This window comes from Nelumbo nucifera, chromosome 6 (assembly GCF_055504915.1).
Source record: "Nelumbo nucifera cultivar China Antique chromosome 6, China Antique-T2T, whole genome shotgun sequence".
Classification (NCBI taxonomy): domain Eukaryota; kingdom Viridiplantae; phylum Streptophyta; class Magnoliopsida; order Proteales; family Nelumbonaceae; genus Nelumbo; species Nelumbo nucifera.
In genome coordinates, this window is record NC_142654.1 from 26,811,548 (window position 1) to 26,836,912 (window position 25,365).

The following is a 25,365-nucleotide window of genomic DNA, read 5'->3' on the forward strand; positions in this document are numbered from 1 at the left end:
AACCTGGGCTAGGGCTTATGTTTCAAGCACGGGCCTAAGCTATAACCCTTATCACAAATGCAAAGCCCGGCCCATGGTCACCCCTACTAGTGAGTGGCAATGTGGCACTATTGAACATGCATGCAAAATGAGAAGAAAAATATATATAGTGTATAACAAGGCGAATCAAAAATATGGATTATATATTGCATAGAAACATTGGAACATTTAGCATAAATACTATTATATGGGATTTTCAGCTCTCACAATTCTTGTATTTTTCGAAAAGGCCACTTCTGTCATGGAACAAATGAAAGGACCAAATTAAATCTCAAACTTCAGAAAAAGTCAATCGTAAACAGATAATGCATGGTGTTAATGACACCGTTTACAATCCATTAAATAATCAAGGAAACATTGATATGGCACTGTTGAACTCAAAAACTTAAAATTACAAATGGGTCTACTGAATAAAACAAAAGGTATTTAATGTATAATTAATAAATGTTGAAAATAATATATAAATAGGTCCCAGCTGAATCTTTATCTTTTAAGAAAAAAATAATAAGTGGGTCTCACTTAAAATCCCATCTCTCTCTCTACCCCCATACCATCTCCATTGTTGTAACCATTCTCTTTTTCTTCCTCCCATACAGTCTCCTCACCGTAACCGCCCCACTCACCCACCCCATATCTCTCCAAGGGCAGATATGGGTTGGAGAAGAGGAACAAGGACTACGAGCACATATATGGGTTCCCAAATGCCAACGTGGAGACCCCAAATTCTGGTGGGTGGTTATTGCGGAGGAGATAGTATGGGAGGAAGAAGAAGAAGAAGAAGAAGAAGAAGAAGAAGGGGAGAGAGTGTGTAGAGAGGGGGGGACCCACGTATTATTTTCCTCTTAAAAGAAAAAAATATAAGTGGGACTCACTTTTTAATTTTCTCTTAAAAGAAGAAACTCAAGTGGAACCCACCTATATATTATTTTCAACGTTTATTAAATTATATAATATCATATTTATTTCAACTAGGCCCATCGGAGATGTCAGATGCTGAATGGGCATGCCAACTCACCATTTTTCATTATTTTATTCGATCTCAAATAGTGTAGGCGACAACGTTACAAACATTAATTGGTTTTGCCTATGGTCTGCCCCTTTTTTAGTCTGAGGTCTAAATTGGCCCTTTCGATTGTACAAGGGCAAAAGTGGCCTTTTCAAAAAGTACAGGAGTTGTCAAAGCTGAAAATTCCTATTATATGTGAATGTACATTGTATTGCATGTGGCAACTTCAAATAACAATCATAATTTTAGTATTATTATCAAAACACATGAAACAAAGTAGATAAATACGCAAAGCACATATGTGTTAATGGATTTAAATTTTATATTCCATTTTCATTTTTATAAAAATATTTATTGTTTATCACATTTATTTTTTTGACATAATATAAATATAATATTAAAGACATGTACAAATTTTTTCATAACTATGACATCATTCATTTCTTAGTTTTGTGTGGTTTTAAATATTCTATTACATTTCCCACAATTAATTATAAAAATAGTTCTTGTTTATCACAATTATCTTAATATGATAAATGTATAATATTTGAGATGTGTCAAATTTTTCTATAAATTTTTGTATTTCTATGTATTTTTTAATCTTCATTATTTAATTATGACATCATTGGTTGACCCATTTTATCCAAATGGTTGGAATGTTAACCCACAATTTAGATAAAGATCAGCTTTGTTTTTGTTTTAAATATTTATTTCATGTCTATCATTACAAAAAAAAAATATTATTATTTATCTCACTTATTTTTTGTTTAATATGATGAATACATAACATTAAAGATATAACCAAGTGCTTTCTAACATTCTATATTTTTAATAAGGAAAATTTTCTTAAACTACCCTTACTATTTAGTTAATTAACTAACTCTAGCCTTACTATTAAACTAATGTCTTAGAATATCCCTAAGTTTTCTAACAAATGACTAGCCCCACCATTAGCATCCATTAATATTCTGTCAAAATTCGTACACATGTGACACCACATGACACTTTTTTAAAACCCAATATTACCCTTCATCCCTCTTTTGTAAATCGGATAAGAATCTCCGCCTATACACAGGACTATTACAACCACTATTATAGTCTCCAATTCTTCGCCAGTAAGACCTTGATCCCTCCAGGATCTCTTTACTACTAAAATCTCCCATCACCCCAATATTCAGATCAGGCAAGATCAGTGAGAGGTATCAAATTTACTACTAAAATATCTCAATTGGATTGATGAGAGGTATCAAAACTTGGTGGAACCTGTTGTTGATGTTGCTACTAAGGATTTGGCGGATCGAGGATAACCTATTGTTGTTGCTGAGGGTTTTGTGGCAGCTACATACCTGGGCAAGGTGGGTCAGAAACAAGAACACTAGCCTTGTCTGGTGTCGATGAATGTGGATAGGAAACTAAGCTCTCCTGAGCTCCACCTGCTTCTACCACTCTCCCATCAGAGTTTCAGGAAGAAGGGTGGGGAGTTTGGTAGAACACACTTTGGGAGACCGAAAAGCATGCACCTCAAGACCCTCTAGTAAAGATTGAGTCTTCCCAATGCCCCATGTATTAGAAGACCAATAAGAATTCTCTTTCCGTCATCCTACAAGTTGGGAATTGGGGTCACTGAAACTTGGAGGAAAAGCTCTGGGGCGTGTCTGAAGACTATCTATAAAACATTATTTGCCCCCACTCAGTTTTACTAAATTTCCTATTGGGTTGTAGGCAAATTCATTCCCAAGATACAATAGACCATTTGGCGAGAATCTGCAACCAGCAAAGTTGAAGAGTCTCCAAAGAAACCTTCTATGAGATAGTAGCATATCAAACCGAAAGAGACAAAAGTGATTTTTCAAAAACTTGCATGTGCATTTTCTTGATTCATGCTCCTTAAATAATTTCTGAAAAGTCATGGAGCAAAGGAAGGTGCTGGTTCAAAAAAGAATCCTTGAAAACATTGTGACTGCTAAAAAGGTAGTTAACATTTAATGACTGTTAACTTTAAATAGTGCCTCTTGATCACACCTAATCGAATCGTGACCGTTGATGTTTCAACCGTCAGCCTTGCACCAAAAGTTAAAGCCGCCCTTCGCTAGCCATGTGGGTGCGAGCAAAATCTACCTTTAAAGTGCGTGTTGCACGATAACAAGCCTCCATACTCTCTTCTTTATTTCTGAGTGTAAATAAAATCTTATTTAAAAACTCAAAACAAGTCTTGTAATTTTCCAATGTGAGACAAGTTAAAAATGGTTTTAGTAAGAAAAAAAACTATTTCCCAAGACATGTGTACAGGTGTATTTTTCATGTAATTGATCAATCAAACCCCATTGAGTTTAATCTCTAATGAGATTAAAATCCAACACTACATCCTGAGAACAAGAATTCTGGTTGAGTGGTTTAACTCAAAAATGCTAGATTTTAATTTCACCTCAGTCAGCAAAGGTTGGCCTGGCAAAAGGGTGTCTGCCGGTGAATGAAAGCTCTCTCACACGAGTCATAACCCCTAACCCTCCCATCCACGACCAGTCAAACAAATCCATCGGTAGTTGCAATGAGTTGCATGAACAGAGATGCCTGCAAGGAAGAAAGTGAACGCATGACACTCGAGAATTAAAGGCCTTGCAAGCCATCTTTTTTGTTTGTTCTTCCCCTCCTTCAATTTCGCATCTCTTCCCGCCTCTTCTTATCTGTCTCTTGCTACCGCTCTCCTCTGTTGCTAAACTCTTTATCCAAATCGCAACAAGACCTGACATCTTTGGCTCTAGAGGAAAAACAACAGATGTTCTCTCTTAACCGTTCGAGAGTATTGCTGAGAGATAAAATGATGGCTTCCTTCTCTCTGCGACTCTCTACCATGCCCTTGCAAACACGGTAGTACCCCTGCTCTTCCCATTCCTTCCCCCATGAATTCTTGATGATCCAATACGGCCTGTAGACAAGCCTGAGAATGGAGAACCCCTTGGCGCCATAACCCACCAGCAACACACCATGATTGATCCATTTTTTTGACAAATTAGAGGACAAGCGACTCCACCAATGTAGGTTTGCGTGAACCCGCATTCAACCTCACTACAAGAGGGCCATGATGGACTAAATGGTCTGCAACTTGATTCTCATCAAGCAGGAAGCCTTGTGATGGCTTCCTTGCTACAATTTTATTCTCATATGCCCGTTTTGTCTAGGCTTCGGATGGGCAGTTGGGAGTAACGTAGGGAGATATGGAGAGAGAGAGAGAGATTAGAAAAAGGGGTTTGAGGAAGAAAAGAAATCGGAGGAGTTGCCAACACACAATGTTCCCATCATGAAGTTGAGGACAATAATAGCTGGACCAGAGGAAGGGAAGATTCCAAATTAGGTTAAATGAAGAAGAGACTAAGGGAAAAAGGGCATTTTCATCATTTTTGTTACTAGGCAATGACAATTGTCAAAAACAGTAGGGTGGTTTAAGACAATAGTTAAACAGTAAGGAGTCTATCAATTTGCTAAACAGCGGGGGTAGTTTAAGAAATTTGCTCTTTTAATAGTTATTTTTGTTTATCTTTTAAAAAAAAATTATCGTTTAATAATGAAACTATGGGTTGATCTATTTGAACTAAAAAGTTGAACCATTGACCCACCACCTAAATCGGAAAATGCTTTCATTACTAGGTAGATTTTAAATTTTGTATTTCATTTTCATCAATAATAAAAAACATTCTTATTTATCATGTTTAATTTTGTTAAATATGATGAATGTATAATATGATAGATGTTCTTATATTTTTTTATAAAAAAATTATATACTCTTTTGTAATTTTATATTATATTTTTAAATTTTTATTATTTAATTATGACTTCATAGGTTGATCCATTAGACCTAATTGGTTGAAATACTTACCCACCACCCAAAAAGAACTATTTTATCTCCATGCCAATTTTAAATAAATAGGTTCTAATTAATAGGATTTATTAATAAGAAACAAAAATACTTTAAATATATGATTTAATGAGAGAGAGAGAGAGTGGGGGTTAACACCTAAATATAAAACTTAATGAGAGGGAATTAAATAAAAGGAAATTAATATATAACTCAAATTACATTTTCTGCCCTCACAATTAAAGTGATACCCAATTCAAAAGTAGGGGTATTTTATGCAACATGTCCACAAAACTCATTTATTTAATGTACCTTAAATATAGGATTTAATGAGAGGGGATGGGATTTTAATACCTTAAATATAAGATTTAATGAGAGGGAATAAAATAAACTTAAAAGTACTACCAAAAAATTATGCTTTTGCCCTCAAAATAAAGGACCAAAATAAAAAATAGGGGTATATTAGTCAAGAAAGGTCCAAAATCTTGACCACATTAGTAGTATAGAAAGATAGTTTTCACCGAGTTTTTTTTTTTTGTTCTTTTTTGGTAATTACAAATCATCACCCTACACTTTGGAGGCAGTGACACTAAGCCTCCCAAACTTTCATTTCTAACAAAGGCCTCCCACATTGAGCTTTCAGATTATAGGACTGCGCTCTGGCCTCGCTAATGGACTTGATGGTGGAAATAAAATTGTGAATCCATCCAAAGTTTTGGATTATTTTATATTTTTATCTTTCTGTACTTCCCCTTTTTCTTTGCTTGTATTTTTCTTGATGTTTGTTGAATTTTCTCAATTATTTGTTCGATTTTATGCTTTTTTGCATTTTTTTAGTGTTTCCTGTATTTCTCTATTTTTAGTAGTTTCCACTTTTTTCTTTATTATATTTTCTACAATTTTTTGTTTATTTTATTTTGTTTCACTTTCCTCTTTTTCTTCATTTCCGATTTTAGTTCCCATGCATATTTTATGCAATTTCCTACTTTTTCTTTATTTTATATTTTTGTTGTATTTTATCAATTTTCTACAAAAATGTGTCATTATTGAGATTAGGGTTGGCAAGGTTCGGGTCTGGTTTAGGACAGGGTAGAACCATTCCGAACCAATTGCTAAAAACAGTAGTGCGAGAACTAAACCAAACCCTATCGGTTCCACAAAATCGATGGGTAACCAAGACAATCGGCTGGGTCTGCCCCAATCAAACCTGATTAAATCAAAAAATCAAAAAAAAAAAACTATTAACACATAACCTTTTTTTTTTACTTGTAGGAAAAAAACATTTTATTCAATCATTCAATGGCATGTATTTTTTAGGTGGAAAAAAAATTATTCAACCTGTAAGCAAATAAGAAAACCTGCAAATACTAAAGGAAATCTGATCTGAGGAGTCATCTATTAAAAATCAAATAACTAAGCTAGATAACAGGAAATGCATTTGCAGTATCTTTACCAAAAGAAATTGAAATATTACATAACAAATATAACATTTAAAACAACAAAAAATAATCCAAGTGTTATGGAAGATAAAAATGGTTTAGGGACTTAGGGTGGGCATAGGGTGAACCTCACCAAAAAAGAATCATGGATTCATGGGACAATGGGAGAGAAAGCACTCATTGTTGTCGTTGTTGCTGCCGAAGACGAACATGAACTCAATAAGTGGAAAAACCCAGTTACATTGTGTCTAATGTCTTCAAGATCAAACGGGTAGGGTTTTGATGTTTCAAGCTTTAGTGTTCAAATGTTTTAGGGGAGATGGGGACACTAATTACTAGTGCTAAGGGTTTGGGTTCAAACTTATACTATTTCAGGTAGCCTGAGCTTAGATAGTTGAGAGTTTGAGCCCTTGAGGGTTTCTAGCTTCGTCCAAATGAGGGAAGATTGGAGAATTTCACACTTCAAGCTTGAAAGTTTACCCCTTGACATTGTTTCATACAAAAGCAATTTTTCTCGTCTCCATTGGGTACTCAGCTTCCCCGACCCAATGTGGTCAGGGCTGGATATTTCCTTGGCAGGGATGGGACGGGGATAGGGATTGAACATATACATATATAATATCCAGCCTGACCCCAGTCATATATATTATATATTAAACATATACATATATAATATCATTTATATTATATAAAATATATTTAAAATATTCTTCATTTTAAGGTTTTCTCTTATTTTGAGTAAATATATTTTTTAAAAATAATTTTAATTTAAAAATTCTAGTGATTCGAGTCCCCGACAAGAAACTCGTCCCTATTAGGAATCAGGGATGGGAATTTGTTTCAAAGTCAGAGTCGGGGACAGGAATCCCTGTCATGTTGCCATTCCTAGAAACTAAAATGATTTCAGGTTTTGAAATCCATCCTAAATTTGAACATTACTTAACACTATTATTACATATAAAACTCAAGGATAAAATATGATATATTACATATATAAGTGGTTCGGGTTTGAGTTGGTTTGAACATCCGAAACCAGTCTCAAACCAATAGTAATCAAGACACGTTTCTTAGACCCAGAGTCAACCGAATAGTTTTACACTTGGAATCAAAACCATTATATTTGGTTCGATTGGTTCAGGTCTATCGTGCAGACCCGACCCATTCACGACCCTAACTGAGATGTTAATTTTTGTTGGACCTGAACATGTGTCACAAGGAGGTGGACAAATGATAGGAAATCCCACCACACATGGACAGCCAAAGTTTTCTTATTTTAACCAAATACATTTGGCATTGGGCAAAACCTATGATGCATTTATATGAAAATGGTTGCAACATAACAAAGCATTGATGAAGCAATATGTCACAATGATAAAGTATTAAAGTCTTTAATGGTAGGTACACCTTGTTAAATGTGAAAGTACATCTTGTGTGCGCAACATAATAAAAAGTAAATAGACCCTTTGATGTCATTAAAGTGATTGATTCTAATTTTGATTTAATGTGTAACAAATATTTCAATGAGAGGGTTAGGACAGCTGTTTCAGGTGGTAGGACTTGACTATAAACAGCCTCAAGTCCTACCACCTGCATAGGCCCATAACCATAGAATTCCCATTTGTCCAAGAGCTATACCCACTAATGTCAAGCTATTTTGCTACCCTCCATATCAAAGGGTTAAAATTGAAGGATGGGACTTGGTGCTTTTGCATAGACTATCGGGCCTTTAACCACATTACAGTTAAATACAGGTTTTCTCTACCATTGATTGATTAATTGTTTGATGTGTTGGGCCAAGCTCTAATCTCTCTAAGTAAGATCTTAAGTCAGGTTATCACCAAATAAGAAGCACCCAGACAATGTTCATAATACGTGTTCAGGGCAGTAGATGGTCACTATGAATTTTTTATCATGCCATTTGGCCTCCTAACCAATGCTTTGGACACCTTTCAAAGCCTTATGAATGATGTTTTCAAACCTCTTTTTTGCGCCAACACATAATAGTTTTATTTGACAATATCTTGGTGTATAGTCCAAGTTGAACGCCTATTTGGAACGCCCATGTTGCACCTCAGGCATCCTAAGACACCACCAGTTATTTGCAAAGCTTGCTAATTGTTCTTTTGGTCAGACTAAGATCCAATGCTTGGGCCATATTATTTTGGGCGGAAAGGTAGAAACTGACCTAAAGAAAATCGAGTGCATGTTGAACTAGGCTAAGCCCACTTCTTTGAGAGGGCTGAGGGGATATCTAGGTTTAGCTGTTTCTCATCACTAGTTCATCAAAGGTTATCCATATTTGAATCCCTTACTAAGGTGTCGTTTGGCAAGTCTTTTTTTGAAAGATATTCTAGCAGACCTGACAGCCAAAAGACGATATGAGTTTTTGCATTAATATCTTAGTAGCCTAAAGACCGTTTGGTTAAGGTGTGTTTTCTTGTGCGTCTTTTCGCACAAAAATGATGGGAAAAAAATCGAAAAGCTCTATTTGGAACTTGTCAAAAATAGCCCAAAATGGGTTTCATGAGCTTTTCGTGGTGGCATCTTTTGGCAGTTAGATCTTTTCTTAACTACATGGAAAAAGACCAAAACGTGGACTACCAGGCTTCTAATTAAACAGCCAATAGCCTGCGTGGAAAAACACGCCAAATAAGGCCTAAATTATAAAAAAATGAGGCTTTTCATTGGACTGAAGAAGTTGAACAAACGTTTAAAATTCTCAAAACCATGGCAACTTCTCCGCCCACTCTACTACTACCTGATGTTTCTAAGGAATTTGTTGTTGAAAGTGATGCTTCATGAAGAGGAGTGGGTGCCATGTTGATGCAACAAGGCCAACCAATAGCATATTTCAGCAAAGTATTCTCTCTCCCCAAACACAATCAAAGTCTACATATGAAAACGACTTAATTGCAGTGACTTTGGCCATCCAAAAATGGAGGCCCTATCTATTAAGCCAATGCTTTGTGGTAAGAACCCATCATTGCAACATAAAACATCTGTTGGGCAATGGGTGCTAAGCCTAGAGCACTAGAAATGTACTACCGAATTATTGGGCTATGATTTGTGGCTGAGTATAAACCAAGTCCTTCTATTGTTGTGGCCAATGTTTTGTCCAAGCCCGAGAGTTGAGCTATATGGGGGTTTCACAGCTACAGTTTTAGGGCCAAATCAAACAAGAAGCCCAATAAGATTCTGAATTGGCCCAGGTTCAAGCCTAATGGGCACAAGATCCCAGCAATGTGTCCAGTTATTCAGTGGTCAAGTATTCTCTATTTTATAAGGGTTAGTTGGTGGTAGCCCGGAATTTTGCCCATCATTAAAACCTTTTGTAGTTGGTTCATGATTCAGACCTCAGAGGGTATTCAGTCGTACTCGAAACATATTAACAACTGGTGGCACATTTCTTCTATCTGGGGATGAAGAAAATGGTATAGTCTTGTATAGCTTCTTTTGCAACTTTTCAGCAACAAAAATACATCACCCAGTCATCGATTGGGCTACTATAGCCTTTGCCAATTCCAAACCAAATCAGTAGGAAATTGGTTATTTTTATGGTGACAAACCTACCAATTACACCCATTTTGTTGCATTACCATACCCCTATACTACCAATATTAATAGCAGCAAAGGCATTCATTGATAATGTAGCAAAGTTGCATGGCACCTTGATATAGTCAGAGGCCAAAATCCACTCTTTATGAGTAAATATTGGAAAGCCTATTTCAAGCACCACAAAGTTCTACCAACTGCCATCCTCATACGAATGGAATGGTTAGACGTAAGTGATGAATCGCTATTTGAGAACTTATCTAAGGTGTTTCATTGGTGAGAATCCAATATAATGGACATATTAACTGCCTTGGGCTAAAGCTAAATACTGTTTCAACACCACTTTCCATACTTTTATAGGGATCACTCCCTTCAAGGTTGTTTATGGACAGGATTCTCCTTCGCTCTTGCCCTGTGAGAAGGAGTCCTCTTCTATTATTGTTGAGGTAGACTAACAATTATCATCTTGAGATGAGTTGTTGCAGTCCCTCGAGAAACACCTGCAACAAGCCCAAGAAAGAATGAAGTGAGTTTTTGTGGAATACAAGCTAGGAGACATTTTCTTAAGCTGCAACTCTACTAGCAATATTTTTTAGCCCGTTGAGCTTGGTAGAAATTATCACATAGATACTTTGGTCCCATCAAGATTCTAGAAAGGATTGGCCAAGTAGCTTACAAACTGGATTTATTTGCATTTTCCAAGCTGCACATAGGCCATGTTTGGGTGTGCTTATATTAAAAATAAGTACTTAAAAGAAGTATTTATTCAAACAAGCACTTATTTGTATTTGACACCCAACTTTTTTAAGTGCTTATTTTTAAAAAGGAAGAATGACTATTCAGCCCATGGTCAAAATTTTTAGGCTCAAAGTATAATTGGGGTAGATACCAGCTTGGAATTGATGTCAATTCACGGCGAGAATTGATTTATAGAGTAGGGGTTTTTGACATTTTGAATGTTTATAGATCCACAGTGGATTTCAGAAATCTGTATTGGGCTTGTCCGTACCTCTCCATTTAAAAAATAAAGCACTTTATTCTTATTGGGCCTATGGTAATCTTTTTCTAATAACCACTTAAATAAGCATTTTCAACTATTTTGTCCTTCATTTTTTTTCAAATTTTACAAAATCACTTTTACGAAAGTACTTTTATAAAAATACTTTTATGAAAAACACTTTAATAAAAGCATTTTTATGAAAATATTTTTATAAAAACACTTTTATAAAAATACTTTTTATAAAAATACTTTTATGAAAGCACTTTAATAAAAACAGTTTTACAAAAGTACTTTTATAAAATTCAACTAAGGATAATTTTGAAAGAAAAAATTGAACAAGTGTCTATTATATAAATACTCAAAAAATAGCTAAAAATTTAGGCTTAAAAAATGAGCCCTTAACTTGTTTTAGGCTTATTTTCCAAACACCAATAAATGCTTAATGATACAGTCTCGACCCAAATAAGCATTATTTTTAAGCACTCCCAAACATGGCCCTAGTGTTTCATGTGTCTCTCTTGAAGCCATGCATTTCTATTACTATTGTAAGCCCAATAGTTCACTAATGAGGAAGAGCTGATTGTCCAACCTCACAAAATCACCGCTGAAAATGGGTCAAGTTTGGCAATAAGCATAAGCGATTTTCCTAACCTAAATATCAGTGGAGCAACAAGGCCCGGACACTTCAGCTGCAGCCTAGGCCCAAGATCCAACTCGGTGCTGACCCAGAGAGATTCCCTACAAACCATCTCTTAAATATGTATATTCTATGAAGACAAATCAGCATAATTAGTTACCAGCTTGTTAATCTTGATGGAAATGGATGTACAATGCTACAAGTGGCCATTCGAAATTGAAGAAATCAGAGAAATTTTCCTCATATTCTCTCCCTGAGGCGGAGCACCCTCGAAGTAGCTCCAGTTCCCTGTTCTGTTCACAGTTCTACCACTTAACCCTAATAAAAACAGAAGATTCTAGAAAGACCCAGAGACGAAGACTGAAAAAGATAATACAGTATTAAAATGATAAATGTGGAAATGACGATTACCAAACCAAATGATCGACCATGACACAAAGATCCCCCAAAAGCCGAAACTGAATCTCGGCAATTCAAAATTTTCAAATACAAGTTTGACTAAACCGTCCACTCAAATACAAACGGGGAATAATAGGACAATAAAGACGACATTCACTTGATGTTTGCTCATGCTCAGTCACCGTTTCTGTCTTCCCTTTCAACATTATCTAATTTGAACGATCCCTGCGCTAACCAGCTTCTGTATCTTGTGCATCACCTGAGGGTTCTTAAGATGCTCTTGTGCGGCCTTGGGGTTCTCCTGAAAGTCAATCAATACCTGTACACCGACACATAATATCCCATAATAAACCGTATACAACAGAAGAACAGCAGATGGCGCATCAAGTTGCCTCAAATCTACAGAAGTTCTGCGTGAAATTACCTGTCTCATTATTGGATCAGATAAGATGTTCTGGATTTCTGGATCCTGCATTGCCTTAGCCTGCACAAAACACAAAAATAAAATGGTCAAAACAATGGCCACAATTGAGGGCCTGGTAAAACAGGAGATACTTTATCTAACCTGTCTCTCTTTCAATTCCTCAGGGCTAATCTCACCACGGTTAGTCTTGTTGATCTGTTCTACACATCTGTCATAGAAATGGAGCAAATATCAATACATGTCAAAATATTAGCACCAGAAAACCTCTGACTGATAATGTTCAATGAATGTACCTTCGGACACCATCCATCAATTCTTGGTTGTTAGCATCATGTTTCAGCCCCTCCTGGTAAGTCTCCAAGGCTTTGTCATATTCTTTCATGAAGAATTGGATTGCACCTTTCCTCGTGTACCCTTTTGAGAAGGTTGGATCAAGTTCAATGCATTTCTCTGCATCCTTCAATCCTTCAGGCAAGGCTCCCAACTTGGTATAGCAGGCTGCCCTATTGCTATATACCTGCAAAATGACAAGCAAATCATGTTTCAAACAATTGCTACAGTGATGCCATCCTTTTACAAATGCATGATTATAGAAAAATGTATCATTACCCTTGGGTCTTTAGGATTCCGTTTCAAGGCTTCCGTGTAATGTTTCACAGCCTCAGGATACTTATGCTGCTTGAAATACTCGTTACCTGTACATTCGGCAGTACAATATAGGATGAGAATGTATGACCACCCACTCCTTAATACGAACTGTTTTAGAAGATAAAATAAAATTCACAAAAACATCCTGGCTAACTCCAATAAATTGAATACATTCATATGCCACTAAGTGCAGAACCATGCCTGTTTCTCCTACCACCCACAAAAACTTTGATGTTAGCTTTGAATAAACCAACCAAAATCTACTCTAATTTTTAATGGGAGGGAATAGGAGTAGTCATTCCTTTGCGTTTTACCTATATTACAAAAAGATATTGGTAAACTGAAGTTGTTAATAATTTCCCATATAACTCAATTTTACCCTCAAAAGTATGGCCCAGATTCATCAACAGTTTCAATAGAACTATCCATGGTTAACTAACTACACATGCATGCATGTGCAAAGTGCAAACATTCTCTGGATGAAACAACCAAGCAACTTCAAAACACAAATTCCATGCAAATAGTCAGAAACCCGAGAATGTTTGCACAAACGATGACAATTGTCAACACAGTTTCAGTAATATAAGAAGACAAAAAATGCAAAACTCTAAGGATATACCTTTCTCACGTTCCTCATCTGCCAATTTTGGATCAAAATACTCTTGCTGCTCTAGGTCTTTCTTCGCTTTCTCAGCATCATTAAGCCTTTTCAATGTGTCAGGATTGCGATGCTCAGTAAGAGCCTTCTGGAAAGTCTCAATTGCAGGTTCATAGTCCTTTGAACATCTTGCCATTTTCACCAAGGCAGTTCCCTTCCTTGTCAATGCCCTTGCAATCATCTTGAAGTCTGAGCGCAGCTCTCTTCCTCTCTCAACTGCTTTATCACAATCCTTGATACATTCCTCATACTGTGGCACCATATAGATTCAAGTTAGAAAAGTAATAGAGAAAGAAAGCACCAAAATCACTAGAGAAATAAAATCACTATAAGAAAAATCATAAACCATCAGTGGAACATTGCATCCTTATTTTAACAGACATGACTCATCACTGAAGCAGTTAGTTTTACAAAGAAAGCTATGGTACTAATAAGGAAGAATAGGCCTTAAGATGTCTTCATGGTACAAGCATGCGGGGTGTTCTCAGACTAGTGATTATGGTACATTAACCTAGAAATCACAACATCAACCATGATGATGCGAACCAACTCCTTAACACATTTATCTTTTAAGCACGAACAGTGAACCACACAATCAGCAAATTCACAATCGATCACATAGCCCACAGAGAACTACCACCTGTAAAACAAATTAAACACAAAAAACAGCAATATATGGTAAAAAAAGCACAAAAAATAATACTCTATCCAATCAGTGCAATAAATTTAATGTTACTGGAAAATTTGAAAACAACTTCTTCATGTAAGATTTAATATTAAAGGGCTTGGCTCCTTGTCTCTTTGTGTTTGTGATTCTTCATCATGTCTGGGTGATTCCATATATTTTTTTCCTTCAATACATAGGGTGTTTCCATACAACTATAAATGCATGATCTTGTTACCAATCATAGAAAGAAAATAAGAGTGCAAAAACAGAAAGCATATAGCTAAGTAGGCTAATTTAAGGTCTTGTTGAGTAGAGTTGAAGTGATATAAAACAAAATCATAATATTTAAATAAAAAATAAAGAAACTACAAAACAATAAGTTTTCTCCAGCTAAATAAATCATGGTACCTGAGTACAATATCGAACATCCCAGATAACTTTCAGCAAAAACCATGCCTTCAGTGCACAAGGTTTACAAGATCTTGAAGAACCAGTAACCACCAAAAGAAATATTTTGGTGGCAACCATCTCAACTGAACTAAGCCCTAACGCAAATATTTTGGTCAGCACCATGAATCCTGCCCCATTTTTTGATAGGCCGGGAATCCTACTCCATTACCCTCCAGAAGAAATAAAAAATCATGGAAACAGTTTTCCAGGTAGGAGCTCTTAACAAACCTTTACCTAGCCGAACTATGCCCTATCTCAAATATTTTGGTTGGATCAGAGATGCATGGCACCATTTCTACCTGCCTTGGTAAATTGGCTCTGATTCAATAAATAAGGACTTTGAAATAGATACTCTAAGAGGGGACAAGTGTTGGAAAAATCTTACTTTCCAAAGGTGGGCTAGTTTAAAACAGCACTTTCCAAATCGAAGATGCAGCAGGTTGTCACATATGACCAACTTCCAAAGAGGAAACCAAACAGACAATTACAGATAGAAGACGTTAAGCTAAGGGCAGGTTTCCGGCTTTCTGCATGTCTTTTCACAAGTTTGTATATTAGTCCCTTGTATGTAACTTTCAAAGCCATTGTCATCTTTTTTATATATATTTTTTGATCAGCAACAAGCCATTGCCATCTTTTCCTAAACTCTTATTTTCTTTCTTCCATTTCTCTTTTGTTTACCTCAGCACCCCAAGCAGACACATGAACCGAGAGACATTGGAAGAAATTCTACGAAGTAACCAAGTGACTGCTCCCCCTAGTCTGTCGTCCACCTTCATATGTGACAACATCACGGCATTCTATACCCTTTTTTGGATCCGCACATACTTTGTTACCTCCATACGTTTTCACGCTTTGGCCAGAAAGAGTGGAACAGTGTATCAAGAAAAGACACCAAGCATTTCAACAAAGAGGAAAAAGAAACGAAAAAAATGAGGATCATGCCTCACCAAGCTTACAAGCACAATAATACACGAGTAATTCAAAATGCTCAAATGGAGTTCTTCAATATGGGGTTGAACAAGGTGGTGATGGGCATAAAACAAGGGTAAAAAAGAAAATGAAGAAAGTAATCTCCAATTCTCCACTCTCAATATGTCCTTTATCATCAAATCTTAAATAAATAAACTTCTAGAGAAAAATAGTCTGCAAGTTTTAATGATGTACACAAAGTAACTGTCAAAAACATGATGTCCACAAAGTTTCATTTAAAGGACACCTTTCAAACTTAATGATCACTTATAGTTTCCATTTCTTCGTTCGGAATTTGTTTATCCATACTAAACAGCAATATAACAGTTCCCGTGAGACCAGTTTCTCCTACATAAGATCGGTGAACATGAATGTTTATGTCCTATATTTTCCTTTGACCAGACAATCTATGTTAAGGAAAATAACATAGATGCACTGCAAACAAAACATGCATATAACATTTTTTTCTATAAACTATTAGAACGAGTAATTAGTATAGCATAAGTAATGGCAAAAAGAACAAAAATAAGCACCATGAAAGTAGTCCATAGGTATGAAAAAAAAAATCAAGTACACATATATATCGAACAAGAAGAGACCATACCTTTCCCATTTCCAAGTAAACGGCTGCCCTGTTGGTGAGGAAAGAAATATCCTCATCATCCAACTCCATTGCCTTGGTATAATGTTGAATTGCTGTCTCGAAATCCTTTTTCTTGTAGGCTGCATTTCCCGCCTCCTTCTCCTTCTGAGCCTGTGCCTTCCTTTCCTTTGCTCCCTTCTCCTCTGTAAGATCCATTGGTTCCGGCTCCGGTTCCGGCTCTGTCTGCTTCACTGGTTCAGGCTCTGGATGTGGGTGCCTCTTGTGCTCTGGCTCCGCTTCGGGGACCTCCATATCCTCCGAAGTAGGAGTCTTCAATTTTACGTTAAGCGCAACCCCCAAAGCTTGCATCATCCTTTGATCCTTCAAATACAAGTTTAGATTGTTAGGGTTTTTCTGCACATCCTGAAGCATCTTCACGAAATCGGGCTGTTGAAGATAGCCCCTCGTCGTGGGATCAGCCGCCAATTTAGCCCACAATTCCGACCCTCCGAATATGTTTCCGAACGGCGACGACGACGACGATGACGGAGGAGGAGCGCGCGATCGAGAAGCAGCCGACTGAGCATCAGCAAGACCCGATTTCAGAGCTTCGTTGTTGGGGTCAAGCTCGAGACCTTTCTTGTACGCAGCGATGGCATCGTCTAAGTTACCAAGGCCAACGTGGGCTGCGCCCAGACGGCTGTAACCCTTGGACCAGTCGGGCTTAAGCTCGACGGTCTTCTTCGCATCGGCGAGGGCTTCCGAGTAATGGTGGATGGAAGCGTGAGCAGCGGAACGATTGGAGTAGAGGACATGGTTTGTTGGGGCGAGATTGATTGCATCGGAGAAGAATCGAATGGCTTCTTCGAAACGGCCAGCGGAGAAGGCCGCATTTCCTTTCCCTTTAGCTTCCTCGGCCATGCCGAAACCCCAACCTAGCTACGTATAAGAGATGAAGAATGTTACAGGCGCAGAACGGATCGAGACTTCTGTTCTAAGATATGGATTTTGGTTTGGACCTGTACTGAAGAGCTATTCTGGAGAGTTCTCACTTTTCAGGGCCTACGAAGAGGAGGAAGACGATGAGTTGGTATTAAAGGATGCGACGAGAGAGTTCTAGGAGAGAATCAAGTATCTAACGATATTCTGGAAGGTTCCGAACAATGGGTAACTGCTGAGCCTGAGGTTTAGCGGGTGCACTCGTGATGGAGGGAAATGACACGAGTGAGCAGTGCTGTGAAAAAAAAAGGGTGATTGACTGACACCTCCCTAGAACTTTCTGACTCGGTTGCATCAAATCCCTTATGTAATAATTAATAACCGGTACGAAAATGTTCAAAATATCTATAAAATAATTTTTAATCAAAATATTTATTTTTAAAATTTTTTATATAGAGTAAAATACAAAAATTTTTATTAAGTTTCTGATAATCATAAAAATCTCTTTTAATTTTATTTTAATAAAAACCTCCCCTAAATTTTTGTATAAAATTATAAAACTATCCCTAATTAATCGTTAGGGCATCCTATGTACGGGAAGAATTTAAGAAAAGGGAATGGCATTCTTTTGTTTATGATACACTTCCAAACCCAGAAAGAAGAAAGAAGAAATTGTAATCAATAAGAGATGCCAATCCAATACTAAACTGATGGAACAATCTTTGTCTTCAAAAGAGAAATTGTAATCAATAAAACAAAGCTTGAAGTAAATGGCGATCCCCAAAAATAGGAGCAACACCAAGCCAATAAAGATTGGGCCTTTCACATACACAGCCAATGGTTCTTTGTCTACTAGTCCATCTGTTGTCTCTTGTTTGCTCGCTCGCTCGTAAGCTCAGAAAGAATCACATGGGAGTCCACCTTAGGCTTTACCTAGCCCCAAGTGAAGGGAAACTACGAATTACAAACTAGTGGTGCAATTAAAGAGACAAAAAGAGAGGAGCAGGAGGTTTTATTGAGGAAGTGAATTTGAAAATGGCGTGTAAGCTGTGATGGATAAGCCCTAAATTGAGAAAGAATTTTGGCCAGTCGATACTCGAATACGTATATTTAAAAGAGCACCTTTGTTAGTTTCAGAAAGGCGGACAAATGGCAAGGGCCATTTTTTCAATTTATCATCCAAAATGTAGCGTTGGTCGGACTCTTTGTTAGTTTCAAAATATATGGTAGGTAAGTGTGGCCCATTTGGACTCTGGGGATTTTAGATAGGCTTTTTATCCTTGGATTGAAATGAAAGAGCTTCGGAGGCGATGACTGCTTCCATTTAATAGAACAAAATTCTACCAGCGGCCGACCGACCGATGGAGGGAGATAAAGAGAGCGGGGAGAGAGAAATAGATGATCGAATAATCACATCTGCCATAACCATAGTCGCAGCGATTCATTGACACGGTCTTGTTTGCTTTATATTGAAACACCTAGCGATCTGTTTTTTCTTAATCATTTGCGTCTGTATTAAATTTTAGCAATTCTTGGTATTCCGAGTAATGGCGCCGCTGCAAATGTTTAGTGGTGTTAAGTTGTGTCATTTTCTTTTGCTCTGAAAAAAGAATGGTAACCAATTGTGGAAGTGTTGTCGGTCGAATGAGGGCAATTTGGGATTTTAAAAAAATTTAAATGAGGTCGTGCAAATTAGTTAGGGGTAATTTTATAAGTTTATACGTTTCTGGTCTGGGTCAATGACGGAAGGAGAGTTTTGTTGAGTTTTTTAAAAATTTAGGGGAGGTTTTTATTAAAATGAAACGAAAGGGAAGGTTTTTATGATAGTCAGAAAATTCATGAGAAGTTTTGTATTTTACCCTTTTATTTATATCAATCACTATCTCAGGAGTCGAGCCTTTAAATCTCTTTTTTAAAATTGATTTATTTTTTGATTTTGCCCTTTGTATTTGATGTAACCGTTTCTAGTCATGTATCATTTTTTGTGATATGTCATTTTTTTAGCAAGTACCTTGTCATCTCGTCTACTCCCATGTGATCGATGACTCAGAGGCTGAAGTGGAGCTCCTTGGTGGCGAACTGTCTGGTGGTGAACTACCTTTATGAGCTGCCTGGAGGTGAACTACCTTGATGAACTGCCTGGAGGTGAACTACCTTGATGAACTGCCTGGAGGTGAACTACCTTGATGAGCTGCCTAGAGGTGAGTTACCTTGGTGACGAGCTCCCTAGTGTAGTGCAACCCAACTGCTACCGGCAAGAGGTGATTTGGCTACCAGTAACGACGGGAACTGAACTAGCTACTCCCTACTGGCAATGATTTGCTCATCTTTGTAAGCAGCGGGAGCTGAGGGACCCATCCCTTTTTGCCTCATACCTTCGCCCCTAGGGGGTGAGGTCTTTATATACTAGAGTCCTCATGGGTTAGGTGGATCAGTTCTTGGATCCCAGCTATGATGGGACTGGCTTTCATGTTAGGTGGGTGAAATGCCATCAAACAATAAAACTGTCCCTGGTCGTCAAAACCGGGGAGTTGGCGAACTAATATAGTCGTTACAAGTCACAATCCCATAAAAATGCGGGGTACTGTGGTGAGCTTCTCGAGGTTGTCAGATTGGCGTCTGTGTCAGGCCGCCAGGCCGTCAGCTCGTGTCAGGGCCAAGCTGCCAGCTCGTGCCAGGGCCAGGTCGCGCCAGGGCCAGGCTGCCAACTCGTGCCAGGGTCAGGCCACGCCTAGTGGGATACCATCAACTTAGCAAAGGCAAGTTGTTGTCAATGTGGTCCCGGGTGTCGCCTAGTTATTATGAGGTGCTATGCCACATGATGGCGAGCTGCTTCTGAAGTGCCGCATGGTGGCGAGCTGTCTATGAGGGCTGCATGATGGCGAGCTGCTTGTGGCAAGCTCGAGCTGTCTAGCTGTCAATGGGCTGCACTTAATTGGTATGAGGTGCCAGGTGTCACAATGTCATTGGAGGGCCAATTCCGCCCTTATTAGTATCCTTTGCTTAAGGTAAAATTGTACTTTTAAACTCTCTTTTCTCTTGTTGTTTATGAAATTTGTATTTTTTTTTTTATGAAGAAATCAGTCTCAACACTAATTGTATGGGTATTTTGAACATTTTTTGTACCTTTTGTTAGAGGATTCTCTTAAGAGAAGGAGTCTATTTGCAACTAGGTCATAAAGTTCAAGGGAGGTAATTGCAATTACCAAACTTGATGAGAGATTTCAGCAACAATTAAAAACTTTAGGGGAGGTTTCAGAAACTTACCCTAAAAATGATTTATTACTTGCATATACCCTATATATTTAGGAAACTTATGAGATGTACCATAAACTTTTAAAACCTACTTATGCATACCATTTTTTTGGGGGGTATTCATTATGCATACCTTGTTAACCTTTAAAAGATTAAGTATTACATATAAGTTTTAAAAGACAAAAATGTCTTTAAATGTTCATTAAATTTTCAAAAATTAATCAAAATTGTTATCCTTTAAAAGATTAGGTCTTACGCATACCTTGTTAACCTTTAAAATATTACTCTTCATTTGCCTTTTGTTAGAGGGTTCTCTTAAAAGAAGGGGTCTAATTGCAACTGAGTCAGAAAGTCCAAGAGAGATGATTACAATTACCAAACTTTATGAGAAGTTTCAGCAACAATTAAAAACTTTAGAGGAGGTTTCAGAAACTTACCCTAAAAATGATTGATTATTTGCATATACCCTGTATATTTAGGAAACTTATCAAATGTACCCCAAACTTGTAAAACCTACTTACGCATACCTTTTTCTTTGGGTATCCTTATGCATATCTTGTTAACCTTTAAAATATTAAGTCTTACATATAAGTTATAAAAGACAAAAATGTCTTTAAATGTTCATTAAATTTTCAAAAATTAATCAAAATTGTTATACTTCAAGGAATTTCCTTGCATGCTCGCTCCAATAGTCTTATGCGTCACTTATGAGAAATCACCATATAGTTTGTAATAGAAACACAACATCGTAGTTTGAAGATGACAAGCAATAGAAGGGTACATTTGGGATTTTGAAAAAAATAATGGGCATGTGAAACCATTGTTTTCAAAACCAGACCGGACCGGAAGGTTAGACCGGGAAAACCGGGAACCGGTCACTTTCATTTTCCTTTAAAACCGCTTTTTTTCCCAAAACTGTTGATTTTGGTCAGCAAATCGCTGAACCAGCCGATTAACTGTACGAACGGTTTTGACCATTTTTATTTTTTTGTTATAATGAGCTAACCATTCGGGCCAAACAATCGGACCGTTCAAATCGATAACTGGACCCCTGACCGGTTCGATCATCGATTCATTTTTAAAAACCATGTGTGAAACAATTATAAATGTTTCCTTAACAGATACTGGTCATTTTGGGTGGTCGGATCATGACTCGCATTGACAATACTGGTCATAGCAGAATTTTTCCTAAAACCCATTGCTCTGTCAAATCTCTGGGACTTTGCTTGGGCCCAATAGCGATCACTGTTCGTCCACGTTCTCACCCTTATTGTCTTGGCTTCTCTGTTCCTGATATTTTAAGCTTGCCAGAAATTGTTTGAAGTGTCCTTTGTTTTTCCTCTTATTAACCAGATTCCAATCATTATTTTCGTTTGGGTCATCTTTATTTTCTTAACGTGTCCTATGGTGCTACTCGTAGATTCTATCCCTCACTCTCTCTCTCCCTCTCTTCATTTATGCCTTCTGGATTATGTGGCGGAAGGATTTGGGTTTCTTTTTATGTGTATTGGCGGAGGAAGGGCTGAGGTTGAGGGTTGAAGGGATGCGTATATGTTTTTTCAATAAAGGGGTAATCATTTCCAACGAAACTTAGTCTAGTTCCTACTTACTTATTTGGATTTGTCATTTTGATAGAACTTATTAATATTATTGCAAAAAGACCTAAAACTAAAATACAAATTTAAAATCGACCCAAAAAGATGGAATTGGTTTTCTACTTGGTGGCAACTAGCAAGTCAATAATTCAACATTTGAGTTAAAATTTATAAACCTTGATGTCATAGTTAAATAATAATAAAAGTTAAAAGAGATGAACCACGCAAAAGTAATAAAAATACTTTTTTTTGGTAGAAAACATTTAAACACATCTCTAATATCATATATCCATCATATTAAATAAAAATAAGTTTGACAAATAAGAATAATTTTTTATAAACATATAAATATAAAAATTGTAAAAAAAATTGAAAATACATTATTTACTATTATCATCATCATAAAAAATTTGTCACGTGCAAAGCACATACATAATTATTAGTATACTTAAAGTTTTATATGGTATTTATTGTAAAATTGGTTTGGATTTTGTGTTTTACTATATTCACAAATTCAAATTTCAGAGAAGTTATCTTGAATTAATTTTTGGTCGTGATAATTATTATTAAAATAATTAAAATAATTTTTTAATTTTACTTAAAATTTTATTTATAATTCATTATATCGGTAATTTGACCATTTTGAGTTGATTAATAAACAAAAATTAATTTGATCATTTTAAATTTAATTTAATAATGTTATGAATATAAACAAACCAATTTGGATCTATCTACATCCCATTCGATTCAATGTGATGTTATATATAAACAAATCTTAACCCATCATTGCTGCTCCCCAAAGGCCTACCTTATTAATTGAGACTCCGCTTGGTGTGTCTTTTCGTGCAGACTGTCAACTATTTAAAAGCTCAACTATCTGCTTTTTCATCTTTTCTCATTTGGTTGGGAAAAGATTTGGCCACTGAAAGACATAACCTCAAAAAGATGCGAAAAACCCATTTATGGCTATTTATAAGAAGCTCCAAAATGGAGCATTTAATTTTTTACTGCCTCATCTTCATGCGAAAAATATGCATCAAAAAATTGAATTGACCAAAAAAATTGACTTAAATTGAACCGAAAATTCGGTTAACCAAATTTAATGTTTTTAAAAAGCTGAAGGTACCGATTCGATTTCAGTTAATCAATATAGAAACCAATGGTTAACCGAACATACTGGTATACATATTTCTATATATTATCTTTTATGTATTATAAATTAATAAATATGCATTATATATACATGTTTATAATATATGATATATTATTTATTATTTAAAATATAATATTATATATATTTCTAATTTTTATTATATTTAAATATATATATAATATTGTTAAAATTAAAAAATCAAAAAACCAATGAACCAAACCGACACGCTTCAATAGTATGCCAATATCTTTATATAAAAATTTACATCATACAAAAACTTGCCAAATGGCACCTAATGCAAATATGTGCCTCACACAGGGTGGTTATTGATGCATAGGGCTGTTCATAATAAGACCCAACCCGACCAAACCGATCCAACTCGAGTCGGCCGGGTTTTCTTCAGCACCGATCGGTTTTGGGTTATAAAAAACCATAAACTGATGATTCGGTTCAGTTTTTCATGAAAACCGAAAACCGATCCGAACCGAACTGACTTAGTAGTTAGTTCCTAGTTAGTAGTTACAACCTACTTAGTTCCTACTTAACTAAGTTGTCTCTATCATAATTACAACCTACTTAACTAAGTTGTCTCTCAAACTCTGTTCCCTCCACAACTGGATCCATGGATGGGCCACAAAATATTAAGGAAATGCTGGTTTCCTTTGGGAATGTAGAGCCAAAAATGAACACTTGAACAATAACTAAGTCACCACTAAGTAGAGCCGAAACTGACCCAAACCGATTCAAACCAATTGGGTCGGTTTTGCTTAACACAAGGTTGGTTTCGATTTCAATTTTAGATAACCCGACCAGGTCAGGTCGATTGGAAAAACATTAATAAACCAACCCAACCCGATCCGTGAACAGCCCTATTGATGCAAAAGGGCGAATTCACATTTGTGCCCCACACAGGACGCCCCACAAACACCCCACAAACACTTTCCAACCGTGTATTGGGATCATCTCCCAATCACAAATGCGGGAGATGTTCCCAATGTACGCTGCGATATGCTGTAGGGCGTTTGTGGGGCGCAGATGTAAACTCTCGCAAAGGAGAAGTGACTAGTGAATGTACGATGAGATTAAAATCCTGAATTGGGTAAATGGATTTTGGACCAAAATCCGAAAATCCGAATTATTTACTGTGACTGACAAAGTGACGACTCCCTTCCTTCCCAAGTCCAAACGGTGTCACACCCTGAAATAAGAAGGGGTGTCTCCAAATTGCGGCATCTCGGAAACCAAAACCAACCAAACAGCCGAGGCGGGAAACAAGAAAGACAGTCGTCGAAGAAAATTATATCCAAGTCTAACGGCTCTCTAATGGCGGCCAAAGAAGAAATCCAAACAAGAGACGATCCGGTTGCAGCAACAGCTGAAGAAGACGATGAGCACGATTCCAAGGAGAGAGTTCTCCAGAGGTACTTTCTCCAAGAGTGGAAGCTACTCAAGTCTCTCCTAGACGACATCGTCGCCAATGGCCGTGTCTCCGATCCCTCTGCTGTAAACAAGATCCGCACCATCGTAATCCTCTGGTCACTTTCTTCATTTTTCATGTTGTTTCGTTCCCCTTTAGTATGTCATTTGATATTACAATCCACAGTTATTTTATCTGAGATGGCGAAGTTAGAATTACAGTCCTATTACGTGATTTTGCATTTTTTTGGGCTTTGCTAACTAGAATCTACGGTGGATTAAGACAATATGATCGCCTTATCTGGAAAAAGCTTGGTTGTTCGTGATCCAATATAGCGGAATGGCTTTGTTCTCTAATGTTTAATGCAGCGCGTCTACAAGTTCTGCACCTTAGTAGTACAGAGCGAAAGAAAGTTTGGGCAGCTATAAGATGCTTTGGAGATGATGCATATCCTAGTGTGTCAGTCTTCCCCGCCTTCTGGGCATTTATTTTGGAAAAATAGGTGCACCTTTAGGATTGGAAAAAATGGTTGCTAGTGCAAACTCATGAAAGTTGTGGTTAAATAGATGAATAGTTGAGATGGAATAACTCGTCCATCATTCCTATAACCATCTTGAGTTTTTTTTTCCTCTCTCTCCCTTCTGTTGGATGGCTCACTTGTGGGAAATTGTATTCTTTA

The 25,365-nt window shown here is 36.9% G+C and overlaps 2 protein-coding genes across 2 annotated transcripts in view; one reads left to right on the forward strand and one right to left on the reverse strand.

The window, feature by feature from the left end:
* Nucleotides 1–11,742: 11,742 nt before the first annotated feature.
* On the reverse strand, nt 11,743–17,500 carry LOC104598594 (hsp70-Hsp90 organizing protein 3). Its single transcript, XM_010260735.3, has 7 exons — nt 16,349–17,500; nt 13,617–13,905; nt 12,959–13,044; nt 12,643–12,866; nt 12,491–12,557; nt 12,350–12,409; nt 11,743–12,244 (listed from the first exon to the last, which is right to left on the reverse strand). The coding sequence occupies exons 1-7, from the start codon at nt 17,246–17,248 to the stop codon at nt 12,131–12,133; spliced, it is 1,740 nt and encodes a 579-aa protein (XP_010259037.1). The 5' UTR covers nt 17,249–17,500; the 3' UTR covers nt 11,743–12,130.
* A 6,951-nt stretch (nt 17,501–24,451) lies between these two features.
* The window catches only part of TTN1 (ARM repeat superfamily protein), an 87,607-nt gene continuing 86,693 nt past the window's right edge, over nt 24,452–25,365 (forward strand). Inside the window, exon 1 of the mRNA XM_010260734.3 lies at nt 24,452–24,793. Within this exon, the coding sequence (XP_010259036.1) occupies nt 24,593–24,793 (201 nt within the window). The 5' untranslated portion in view covers nt 24,452–24,592. The remainder of the gene's footprint in view (nt 24,794–25,365) is intronic.

Bases quoted from the DNA above. Each gene is read 5' to 3' on its own strand.
- LOC104598594 (XM_010260735.3), bottom strand. From the start codon at position 17,248: ATGGCCGAGGAAGCTAAAGGGAAAGGAAATGCGGCCTTCTCCGCTGGC. The intron at 13,045-13,616 runs GTATATCCTTAG...CCGAATGTACAG, and splicing joins AGATGAGGAACGTGAGAAAG to GTAACGAGTATTTCAAGCAG. The intron at 12,410-12,490 runs GTTAGATAAAGT...TGTTTTGTGCAG, and splicing joins AGGAATTGAAAGAGAGACAG to GCTAAGGCAATGCAGGATCC.